The 13311-nt window shown below is 42.6% G+C and overlaps 1 protein-coding gene across 2 annotated transcripts in view; it reads right to left on the bottom strand.

Annotated features, from left to right (window-relative positions):
• The window catches only part of gxylt2 (glucoside xylosyltransferase 2), a 41856-nt gene extending 30152 nt beyond the window's left edge, over positions 1-11704 (bottom strand). For both annotated transcript variants that reach the window (XR_010002543.1, XM_062969712.1), the window contains exon 1: positions 11201-11704. Coding sequence is in view for 1 of the 2 variants with exons in the window: in XM_062969712.1 (XP_062825782.1) it covers positions 11201-11508 (308 nt within the window). In the remaining variant the exon portion in view is untranslated. The remainder of the gene's footprint in view (positions 1-11200) is intronic.
• Positions 11705-13311: the final 1607 nt, after the last annotated feature.

The raw sequence follows: 13311 nt of genomic DNA, 5'->3' as shown, positions 1-13311 counted from the left end.
ACAAGTGCTCTGCCTTTGACCCCTCAAATTTACTGAGTGTGTGTATGTATGTCCCAATTTGGATCAATGTCCCATTCTTAATAAGATGCTATACATGAATATTCAAATATATGTGCCCAGTGGAAAAAAGACTGACAGATCACACTCTCCAAATATTTCTAAACAAAAAAAATTGAAAATTTCAGTTCTCGCATTTCACATGATCCTTATTATAGGATAATTGTACTGGTTGCAGAGAGACAAATGAGCTATCAGTTCTAAGGAAATACAGTCTGTCTTCTGTATCCGTAAGGACTATATCCACAGATTTAACGACCATGATTCAAAAATATTCAGAATAAAAATCCTAAAAACAAAGGTTGATATTGCTGCATGCCGAGCATTAGGCTGATATGCTGGCATACCCTTATATAATCTTATGCCATTTCACTCTCTCTAGCACTTGTTTCAGTTGTTTGCCATTTTATATCAGGGATACCATGCTATACCACTGTATATCATGAGACTTGAGCATCCACAGATTTGGTGTCGGGGGGGGGGGGGGGGATACATAACAGGAGTTCACTATATCTACCCAAACCAGTCACTGTGCCCATTTGTTACCACCCTCTACCCCTCCTCCCCAAAATGCTATCTTTCAGTATGCGAGTTTCTAATGCTTGTCTGAATCGTTGTGATAACATAGAAGTTTAGCATTCAATTCTGCTAAAAGTATGACTTCCATTAAAAACCAATATCTCTATCTTTCAGTGTTGAAACATTATCTGATAAAATGTAAGGATATGTTCTTTCTCACTAGCATTATTTATAGTTAAATCAGTGTAACTTTGGGCAAACCAAACTGTTATTCCATATGGACTTTTAAAAAGAGGACGACAACGACTATGAAAGCATAAGAAGATAAACTCTCTACTTCTGCATCTTTATTCTGAAGCATTCTCTGCTGATGAACAATGCCTGTCAACATGAAGATGTACTTGAAGCTTCTGCAAATAAATAGAAACCAGATACGTCAAAACTTTAGGACATCAGATTATTTGGAGTCATATCAGTGGGAGACTCATTCCGGCACTGCAGTGTGCCAGGCACATGATGTTTATAGGCCAGACTGGGCATATTGATATCTCAGTTTAGGGATTCGAACAGAAAGAGGAAAAATACTGCTCCAAAAATACCCAAAGGTGGATCCTGACAACACATCAGAGTACAGTGATGTCATAGAGATGATGATAGAATGATGGAATTGGAAGATACCCCAAGGGCCATCCAGTCCAACCCCATTCTGCCATACAGGAACACACAAGCAAAGCACTCCTGACAGATGGACATCCAGTCTCTGATATGGCAAAGTTTTGGGGGAAATGTAGAGAAGATATAATGAAATTGCATAGAAGCTTTGTGTTAGCTGGACATGGAGGGGCCACCCCACAAATGCCAAAATGGGGGCACAATTTCATCCCATCCCATCCTATCTCACAACATACAACCTACCAGATATATTGGTACCACTGAAATTTTCATTACGTTACTACATGAAAAATAAGATAACAGAAACAAAAAAGGATAGGCATCCCTGCACACAGAGTTTGAATTCTTGCATTGCTCATAACTACGGATTTTTTTTTAATGTAACACAAAAAAGTAGACAGCATCTACAGGACCTATAGAGAGCATAGGGATGGCCCAAATTTAAAGTCAACTCCCCTCATTTCTGCATTGGAGCCTCTTGTGGTACAATGGGTTAAACCCTTGTGCCGGCAGTACTGCATATCGAAAGGTCGGCAGTTCGAATTTGGGGAGCGGGGGGAGCTCTCATCTGTCAGCTCTAGCTTCCCATGAGGGGAAGCCTCCAAGAGGATGGTAAAAACATCCGTTTCCCAGGAGGGAATCTTACTCTAGAGACAGAGGAGTCAGAGAAGCAAGTCGGAGGAGTTTACGGATCGCTGCCAAACAACAGGCTGATTAGGCCTGCTTCCCTTGGGAAATTCTAAGGAGTCTTGCATCTGGACAGAGTTGGGTTTCGCTTCTCGTTCTCTAGGGAAAGAGATTGTTGGCGGGAAAACGAGACCCAATATAGGTGTTTGGCGCGGGAGATTCTTTGCGGAGTCAACAGATCAGCTTCAGGAGTGAGATCGTGTGTGGACTTCGTAACCCAGTTCCTTGCCTCCCGGATCAAGTATTCAAGTTTTGCATCGCTTTGCTTTCAACCACGGACCTTGTTCCAGGATTCACGGGTTACCTTTGTACCTAGTCACGGACCTTGTTAAAGAACCAAGTTATATCCAGCCTTGTTCCAGCCTTGTTGTCAAGCTACCTTGGACTCTTAAGATTCTGACATTTCCGCACGCTATTGCTTGGCAATAGTGTGTGTTTCGATATTGGATAAAGAACTTTGAACTCTAATATCATTTATTGGACTATACATTTTGGACTATATTTGACCTCATTTGAAAGGTCTGCTTCTGAACTATATTCTTCACTTGTTTTTATTGCTTTTATATATTTCCTTAATAAAGATATTAGATAGAGACTGGCCTCCGTGTATGGTTCTTGGTGCCCAGCTGCCAGGGGTCTGACACCTCCCCTCTCCTACATATGTATCCACATTTTATCAGGTATGCTGAGTGAGTTGTGCTGATGAAGGAGGTACACTGATGTATCACCAGCAAGGGCTTTACCATCACCTAGTCTACTGATCTCAAAGTGGTGGTTTTCCAACTTTGGCCCTCTCAATGTTTTGGACTTGAACACCCAGTTTATTGTACTGTTTTTATATTATGTTTTATTATGCTCTTGTTACTATTTACTGTTTTACTATGTTAGCTTTGTATGCATTTTATTTTGTTGTATTTTAATTGTTTGGGCTTGACCCCATGTTAGCCGCCCCGAGTCCCTTCGGGGAGATGGAGGTGGGGTACAAAAATAAAGTTGTTGTTGTTGTTAATCCCTGGCTATTACCCAAGCTGGCAGGGACCTCTAGAAGATGAAGTCCAAACACTTAGAAAGCAAACAGCTGAGAAACATCACAATGGGAGATTTTGTCCCATCAGCAAATTCCAGTTCATGGAATTGGGAGTGGAAAACCATCTTGCCCTTTCCTTTGAGCGACAACATGTCTGACAACTGCAACGTATTACCAAGTGGCATTGCTAGATGCCACATGGTAGGGAAGAATCTAAAATGCCACCTACACAGCAGGTATTTTGCTATTGCTAAAGCCTGTGTAGATAAAATGAGAGGTTTGTGCTCTCATTTACACTTTCCAGGGGAGCTTCTACCACAAATAACTCCTCATTTATTTAGTCCTGCCTCAAACGTCCATGATAATCTAAGAGATATGCTATGAAGAAAAACGGCTCCAGGAGGTACAGTTGCTAATGGAAAATAATCCTGCCTTAATACACCCATTAGAATTCAGTCCATGATCCACTTCCTGGTCACAGTAAACATCCCCTGGTCTCAATCAGATACAATGCCGGCAAAAAACCAGCCGCTTTAATGGGGTAAAGAATAAGATCTTGGAGAATGGGGCAGTCTTTCATTCAGAACATCTCTGTGAAATCATGAATCAAAGACACACAGGGTTGGTTTGATAGATGAGGTCACACTGAGCTGGAAAGGGGATGGGAGAGCGGATTTCCAGCCCAGAGAAACCACCTAGCAATTATCTATACTTGCCTGAATTAAAAGCCTATTATTTTCTAGCATTTCAGCTTCACCCTATTTTTGAAAGATCATAACAGGCACAAATTGCAGTATGTTTTTCTAATTGCAATTATATCAAAAGCTCTAATTAATGTCTACATTAAAGGCATGTTGACTGCTCAGTTAATTACCCGGCTCCATGTTACTTAATGAAGCCACACACACCTGTCATGACATTTTGTTTTAATTTGGATACCCGTGTGTGTGTGTGTGTGTGTGTGTGTGTGTGTGTGTGTTGTGGAGCTGGGAGGAAGAAAAGACAAAACAAATTAGCTTTTCAGTGTTGACAGATCTATTCTAAATCGCCACAGTAATCTAAACAGGAGCACCACTTAGAATAAATAAATTCAAGATCTGTTTTTTCAGTCTGGTTTCTCTTTGAAAAAAGATAGGTTCTACCACACATCTTTTATCTGTGTGAGAAAACTGGAGTCCCACATTAGACTGGGTGCCAATAAATTTTCCACAATAAAACCAAGACTTTCAGTGCCTCTACATTGTAGAATCAATGAAGTTTGACACCTCTTTAATTGCCATAGTTCAATGCTATAGAATTCAGGGAGTTGTAGTTTGGTGAGGCACCAACACTCTTTGGCAGAGAGAAATAAACACTTTGTGAAACTACAACTCCTACAATTGCATAGCATTGAGCCATGGCAGTTAAACTGGTGTCAAACAGCATTAATTCTACAGTGTAGATCAGATATAGGTAAAGCCCAGGCCCAGGGGCTGGATGCATCCCCTCTTTTCTCAAGCCCTCCTCTCTCTCACCACTCTATCCTTCCTTCTCTTTCCTTCCTTCTTCCCTCCCTCCCTCCCTTACCTGCCTCTTTTTTCCTCCTTCCTTCCCTTCTACCCTTTTGTCCTTTCTTCCTTTCTTCCCTCCTTCCCTTTTGACTTACCTTCTTTTTCCCTTTCCTCCCTCCATTCCCTTCTTTTTTTTCCATTTTGCCCATGCCTGGTGTAGACAGACCCTAACTTACCACCTTATCATACTGAGAAATTTCCCAGTCATAGGACACTTCAGCCTCTTTTCAAGCACGGAGATGCACTGATCTCATCACATTATTTAAACTGCTTCTGGCCATCATGCACAGCCCTCCTTGGTTGAAAAGAGGCAGAAGTGTCCTGAAAGGGGGGAATCTGACCTCATCACATTGAGAAATCTCCCCCTTGTCATAGGACACTTCAGCATCTTTTCAAGCATGGAGAGCCATGGAGCTTATCACATGTTCCAGGGCTAAAAAGAGGCAGAAATGTCTTGAAAGGAAGGAACTTTGAACACAGCTGTCAGCAGCCTCTTGTAGCATATAGGGTTTGGTGCAGAACAATAATATCCCATGGAAAGAAATGGTTTTAACCTGGAACACCATCTCTTGTATAATATGTGGTTTGGGGCAGACCAATTTTACCCCATGGAAAAAAGTGGTTTTAAACTGGTGTCAGTCTCTTTTAATGTAAGGGTGTTGGACAGGGTAAGGGATTGCTTGGCTTTCTGATATTGCTGTTTCTCCTGATTAAAAAAACCCAATACTGACCATGTGATGCATGTGAGATGAATGTATTGCCAGCTCTTGAGTTTCCACGTTTGAGTGTGATGAGGAGGCAGAACTTGAAACAGAACTGCTGTTGATATAAGAAGGGCTACTCTCTATGCTAAAAGGATGGTCACTCATGCTTTCCCATCTCAATGTGATGAGGTAATTAAAGAAATAGGTGTGATTTGCTCCTTCCTGTTAGAACCAGATCTGGGAAATTTTGGATTGCAGTATCTACAAGCATTGCTAGCTGGGGGATTCAAGAGCTTTAGTCCTGATCCAAATCATTGGTCTTCAAGAGAGAGAAAGAGATGGAGCCATCAAGAACAGGGATTTTCAATGTCACATTTATTTCAGACTGCAAGGATCCTAAAATAGGGAAGCTCCACTGTCACATGCAAGCCTTTCAACTGTGAGCCAGACATGACAGCTTTATTTCATTTTAATTATATTTTATTATTGCAAAGTAAGTTTTGAAGCCTTTGCAGTGAAACAGGCCAGATGAAAAATCTTAAACATCTTTAGAGTTCAGGATGTTCTTGTGCTACTATTAATATAAACGTAGCCATGACTGTTTAAAAAGAAAAGTCAGTCAAGGAGATTTTTTATGAAAAAAGTCTCTTTAAAATTCTGCCTGAAGCTTATCTTTAAAGAGCTATCAACTCACTCACTCACTAGGCTCACGAGCAAAAAAAGAGAAAGACGTGAATATGGGAACCCATAATATCAAGGGTAAGACACTGAAATGGGAAATTTTCTATACTTCTACATTATCACCCTAGAGATTTTACTATACTTCTACATTATCACGCTAGAGACTTTTTTTCTTCAGGGGAAGGGATGGTCTGAACTTCTGACTGGTCTCAGGAAGAAATCGTCCTGGAAATGAAAGGTCCATCACTCAATACATGACATTACAAAACATGGATATTTCCTACAGAGCTGGGAAAAGTTACTCTTTTGATCATATAGCACTGGCTAGAATATTTTGGGAACTCTTGCCCCTAATGTGACTTTGAGCAAGTCAGGTTCCCAGGGTATATCTATACTACTGTAGAATGAATGTGGTTTTACACAACTTCAACTGCCATGGCTCAATGCTCCTGGGAATTGTAGTTAAGTGAAGTGCTATCACCCTTTGGCAGAAAAATGTAAGTCCTTATAAAACTACAACTCCCAGGATTTCATAGCATTGACAGTTAAACTGCTGTCAAACTACATTCATTCTACTGTGTAGATGCACCCTCAGTCTCAAAAGATGACTATGGCAAAACCTTCTGAACAAATCTTTCCAAGAAATCCTATGATAGGGTCACCGTAAGTCGAAAGGCATACAACAAATCTCCCCAAACAAATCGTTCCAAGCTTTAACAGTTGTGAAATGCCTTGTCAGAACTTATTTCAGCCAAACATATGGTCCAGGAAGATAGCATACACTTCTCAACACAATGAATAGGGCACTTTACTTATTTATCTGTATGTAGCAAAACAGTCAAGTTTCAAACAACGCTGGGAAGGATAAGGTGCTAACATTTCACAATTGAAGATAAACAGAGAATGGATAGTCTGATCTGGAAGTTTTGGAATGAAATGAATTAATTAGATCCATTTTAATTTAATTTCAGTCCAGGCTATAGGACAGAGACAGCTTTTGTTGCCTTAGGGATATGCTGGAAGCTGCACAAGGAAAGTGTAACCACAGTATCCTTCTGAAAGCATTGCAGGAGTGGGTTTTGGATGCATTTTTTACAAACCATTAAAGTGGTGCAGCTTGATCATTGGCCTGTGAGATCCCGTAGGCTTAGTAATGTTCTCCCTGCTATATAAATGAAACCACTGAGATGATTTTGGGATCTCGAACCATCAATATGTGCTTGGCACAAAGCCCTATAATTCTGTTCTACTTCAACCCATCACTGTACTAAGCCAATAATGGACTGATTGAAAGTGAACAAAGAAGCTTAATCCAGACAAGACTCATGATCAGCCAAAAGACAAATCAGGGAACAGGTACTTAAAGACTATGCTAGATCAGGTTACACCCTCCTTGAAGACACAGATTTTCAGTTTGGATTCTTTTCTGGACTCGGCCTTGAGCCACAATGTCCAGGTACATGCTTTTCATATTATAGGATGAAGCAACAGATTATAGCTATCACCCGCGTCAGGTTTTTTTAAGCTGTAGACTAAGTACTGAGCTCTCATGGTTGTTTCTCACTTGACAGTTCATACTTAGGTACAATCCCACAGTACAAATTGCCTTGAGGCAGTTGTGTGAATCGCATATGGCTGTGATTTCTGGCCAAACAAAAGGATAAACAGTAAGCATCTTGGCACCTATTCTTAAAAATATTTCACATCTTTTAGAGCTGATGCCAAAATGCAGATAAGTATTGGTACTCGGGCTATCCAAACCCAGGGCAAAATGGCAAATGGCCCTGAAGTCATGACAAAATAAGCAGGTACTGTATTATAAAGATTCTGCTGTACACATGAAACACACATTTTCTTCTACAGTTGCAAACAACTGGATCCATAAATGTATACATACAGTGCACATATGTCTGCTGAGTTAAACTACAGCATTCCACCAAATACACTCGACCCATAAATGTATACATACAGTGCATATATGTCTGCTGAGTTAAACTACAGCATTCCACCAAATACTTGGTCTTCTGTTTTTCATCTTGTCCTCTCTACTTCAGAATTTTATATGGTCTACCCTGCTGAAAGAGAGCATGGTGAAGGGGCCCAAGAGTACGGTTAGACTATTAGAGACCAGGGTTCAAATCCCTGCTCAATCATAGAAACCCATACACACTCCCCTAAAAGAAAGCAACAACAAACATCTTCTAACAAATCTTGCCATGAAAACCCCATGATAGATTCATCTTTTGGTTGCCATAAGTTGTAAACAACTTGAAGGCACACAACAACAAAGGCTTCTGGATTTCTAAACTCAAAAAGCTTGCGCACACTTGGGTAATTTTAGTCGGTTCTCAAGAAAGTTACTGCCAACCTGTAGGTTTTGTAACTTGGGTTGTTCTCGTGGAACAAAACAGCTTTACTTCTGTAGTTACCTACCAGGTGGGCAAAACTGAGATGCATATTTATTTTTTCCACATGTTGTGAGGTCCATTAGGCACAGTCAATGAAGAAGCCCTGAGGCTGGAAATGCTCACCCTTCTTCAAAGTCATTCTCCTTGCAATGAAGGAAACTTACACTGAATTCATGTTTTGGGAATGTGGTTCAATATTATAATGCTGATCCCGATAACCTGCAAATGTGTTTTCAGAATTAAACAATGGTGGGGTGATAGATTTTGAAGGGTCAAGGCCTACAGGTACACCTCTAAGAAGAATCCAAAAGTACAAACAGCTCTGTTGCTCAATAGTTTTTAAAACAAAATAAAACCTGATTTTTATCAGCAGTAGCAGGTCTTTTGTACAGCTAATAGCTCTTGTCTAGTCAAAACCAGTCTGCTCCAAAACACCTTTGTTTTAAATGGAGAAGACTCACAACAATGCAATTCTATTGAGAAAAACAGTTTTTCTTCCAGCTATATCAGGCATTACAACAATCAGAATACTCAGGGGACTGCAAAAGAGATGGCAGATAATGCAACTGTTCCTGCTAATCACAAAGCCCTGGGAAGGATTCAATCCTCTGAGCCCTGGCACAGCTAAATACTAGAACCATACCTGAATCGAGGATCAGGATCATGCATCAGAGCCCAGTGATATAACTTGGGTTGCTGTCACCCAGCGCAGTAACCTCTTTCGATGCCAGAACACCCCAATTTGTGACAAAACCGGTGAATGTAAAAAAGCCAATAGAAATGAAAACAGCCATTTGTACTTGTGGCACATGCAGTCAAGCAAGGAAGTGAATGTTATCTTTGGGTACATCTGTAGAATTAATGTAGTTTGGTACCACTTTAATTGCTATGGCTCAATGCTAAGGCATCAGGAATGTTGTAGCTTCACAAAGCCTTTAGCTTCCTCTGCTAGAGTGCTAGTAGTGCCTCACTATGGCCCCTTCAACACAACTTAATAAAATCCCGCAATATCTGCTTTGAATTGGGATATATGGTAGTGTGCACTCAGATATCCCAGTTCAAAGAAGATGTGGGATTTCCTGCCTTGATATTCTGGGTTATATGGATGTATGGAAGAGCCCCAAACTACAATTCTATAGCTTTGAGCCATGTCAGTTAAAAGGGCTATAAAAACCACATTAATTCTACAGTGCAGATGCACCCATTGAGACCACTTCTTTGCAAGCTTGCTATCCCAAAACCCTTCGCAGCCTGTGAGTGCATCTACACTGTAGAATGGATGCTGATTGACACCACTTCCACTGTCGTGGCTCAATGCTAGGAGAACCTTGGGCCCTTCCACACAGCCATATAACTCAGCAGGAAATCCCACAATATCTGCTTTGAACTGGGTTATTTGAATCCATACGGCGATATATTCCAGTTCAGAGCAGATATTGTGGGATTTCCTGATTTAATATTCTGGGTTAATGGACTGTGTGAAAGGGCTGCCAGAATATCAAGGCAGGATAACCCACAATATCTGGATCTATGGGACCTTCCACACAGCCCTATATCCCAGAATATCAAGGCAGTAAATCCCACAATGTCTGCTTTGAACTGGAATATATATGTGGCAGTGTGGACTCAGATAACCCAGTTCAAAGCAGATAATGTGGGATTTTCTGCCTTGATGTTCAGGGATATAGGGCTGTGTGGACGAGCCCTGAGTCCACACTTCCATATATCCCAGTTCAAAGCAGATAATGTGAAATTTTACTCATTTGTGTGGAAGGGGCCCTGGGAGCTGTAAACTTGCAGAGGCACCACTAGTCTTGGGCAGAGAAGACTAAAAAACTTGTAAGACTACAACTTCAATGCTTCCAGAGCACTGAGCCAAGGCAGTTCGGGGGGGGGGGGGGGGGGGTGCACATCAAATTGCATTCATCCCAGGGCCCTTCCACATAGCCATATGGGTATAAAGGCAGAAAATGCCACAATATCTGCTTTGTACTGGGTTATCTGAATCCACACTGCCATGTATTCCAGTTCAAAGCAGAAAATGTGGGATTTTATTCAGCTGCATGGAAGGGGCCCCACAGTGTAGACCAGGCCTGGGCAAACTTGGGCCCTCCAGGGGTTTTGGACTTCAACGCCCACCATTCCTAACAGCCTACAAAAACAACTGGAGGGTACAAGTTTGCCCATGCCTGGTGTAGAATGATGCAGTCTTGGAAGAAGGAAGAAGAGGATGAGCGGAAGGAAAAGAAAAGGAAGAGGCGAGGAAGAGGAGGGGGAGGAACAAGGAGAAGAAGAGGAAGGAGGAGAGAAAGAAAAGAACAGGAAGAAGATGAGAGGAAGGGGAGGGGGAGGAACAAGGAGAAGAAGAGGAAGAGGAAGGAGGAGAGAAGGAAAAGAAAAGGAAGAAGAGGAAGAGGAAGAGGAGGAACAAGGAGAAGAAGAGGAAGAAGGAGGAGAGAAGGAAAAGAAAAGGAAGAAGAGAGGAAGAGGAAGAGGAGGGGAGGAACAAGGAGAAGAAGAGGAAGAGGAAGGAGGAGGAGAGGAGGAGGAGAGAAGGAAAAGAAAGAAGAGGAGATGAAGAGGAGGGGGAGGAACATGAAGAAGGAGAGAAAGAGGAGAGAAGGAAAAGAAAAGGAAGAAGAGGAGAGGAAGAGGAGGAACAAGGAGAAAAAGAGGAAGTAGGAGGAGAGAAGGAGAAGAGAAGGAAAAGAAAAGGAAGGAAAGGAAGAGGAACAAGGAGAAGAAGAGGAAGAGGAAGGAGGAGAAAAGGAAAAGAAAAGGAAGAAAGGAGAGGGAGAGGAAGAAGAAGGGAAGGAACAAGAGGAAGAGGAGGATGAAGAAGAAGATTAAGAAGAAGAGGAGGAGGAGGAAGAAGAGGAGGGCTTTTCTCTTTACCTCGGGGGCGCCAACTTCTTCCCTCTGCCGGCGGCCGCTTTCCTGAGGCGGAGACGTGGCTCCTGCTTGGAAACTTGAGCAGCAGCGGCGGCAGCAGCCGCCCTTTCGGTCTGGTGGTAAAAGGGGGCGGCAGGGGGGAGCCTGCCCCCCTTCCTGGCCCCCGAAGGGACCCGGGGCTCCTTCTCGGCCGTTTCCAAAGGCGGCTCGTCCCCCTCCCGGTCGCCCGCCGCGTTGCCCACGAAGAGGTAGAGCAGGAGCAGCCCCGCCAAGCCCAGCGCCAGCGCCACCGCCTTGCAGTAGAGTTTCATGGTGGCGGGCGGAGGAGGAGGAAGGCAGGCAGGAAAGGAGGCAGGCAGGCTCAGAGGGGACGCCGGGGAGGGAGAGGAGGCGACGCCCGCGCGGTCCTGCGCCCACTCCCACTCCCACGCCTCCGCCTCCTTCCCCTCATCCTCCCGGCCGCGGGATGGCAAGTGAAGCCCAGCCTTGGCATGGAAGGAGTTGGAGGAGGAGCCTCCGAGGCAAAGTTCAGAGCAACCTGAAGCCAAGGACCCCCCTCTTGCCCTCTCCAAGGACCAGGCACCGCCCTCTTTCCCCGCCCTTTCTACACAGTGTAGGATGAATACAGTTTGACACCTCTTCAAGTTGCCATGACTCCATGCTATGGAGTCATTTGAGTTGTAATATTGCAAAGTCTCAGCCCAATAACTACACATCCCATTCAGCCAGGTAGTCCCCCAGGAATGGGCAAACTTGGGCCCTCCAGGTGTTTTGGACTTCAAAACACCTGGAGGGCCCAAGTTTGCTCACGCCTAAGTCATTTCTATATGGTGCACCACAATTTCATGTTGGTGACACAACCATTTGGTAGACACTCATCATTTCGTGACACTGTACAGGCAATTCCCCATGTTATGGACAAGATAACAGGCTGTGGCACAGGCTGGTGGGCAGCCTGCTGCAATAAATCACTCTAACCATGAGGTCATGAGTTCGAGGCCAGCCCGTTATTTTTATTTAAAAAATAAAAAATAGCCCCTGCTCATTGCTGACCTAGCAACCCAAAAGATAGTTGCATCTATCAAGTAGGAAATAAGGTACCACTTATAAAGTGGGGAGGCAAATTTAACTAATTTACGTCTTTGGAATGAGGAAGTGCCGTCATAGTGGATGATGAAGCAGCTGCTCCCCCCTGTGGCCAGAATCGAACATCCCCTCAGGAGAAGGTTAAATTGCCTGTGTCTTTCTCTGTCTCGGTTCTATGTGTATATGGGCATTGAATGTTTGCCCTATATGTATATAATGTGATCTGCCCTGAGTCCCCTTCAGGGTGAGAAGGGCGGAATATAAATACTGTAAATAAATAAATAAAGATAAATTCTGTAGGTTTTTTCTCAAGTTGAATTTGTAAGTTGGAACAGGTACAGTTTTTAAGTGTAAAACTCCAGCCATACACACACATATACACAGAGTACAGTAGAATCTCACTTATCCAACATAAATGGGCCATCAGAATGTTGGATAAGCGAAAATGTTGGATAATAAAGAGGGATTAAGGGAAAGCCTATTAAACATCAAATCACGTTATGGTTTTACAAATTCAGCATCAAAACATCATGTTTTACAACAAATCGACAGAAAAAGCAGTTCAATACACAGTAACGTTATGTAGTAATTACTGTATTTATGAATTTAGCACCAAAACATCGCAATGTATTGAAAACATTGACTACTAAAAATTGACTAAAGTACCAAAAAATTGACTACAAATAAAGATAGAATTGCATAAAATGAACTTACAGGAACAACATTGTCAGAAATCCCAGCCAGTTTACCAGCTGTTAGGATTTCTGGGAGTTGAAGGCCAAAACATATGGAGACCCATGGATTGAGAACCACTGCTCTAGGACAATAGTTCCCAAAGTTTGGTCCGCCAGCAGTTTTGTACTTCAACCCCCAGAAGCCCTGTCCAGCTTGACCAACAGTCAGGAATTCTGGGAGATGGAGTCCAAAATATCTGGAAATATGGCTGAGTGTCAACTATCAAACTTTTCAAAATATCGAGAAAAAAGTATTACAAAATGTTAGGCTCTGTATGAAAAACAGATCTTTTG

The sequence above is a fragment of the Anolis carolinensis genome, chromosome 2, assembly GCF_035594765.1.
Source record: "Anolis carolinensis isolate JA03-04 chromosome 2, rAnoCar3.1.pri, whole genome shotgun sequence".
In the NCBI taxonomy this organism is placed as follows: Eukaryota; Metazoa; Chordata; class Lepidosauria; order Squamata; family Dactyloidae; genus Anolis; species Anolis carolinensis.
The sequence above is the reverse complement of the archived record's forward strand: the minus strand, read 5'-3'. Positions and strand labels throughout refer to the sequence as shown.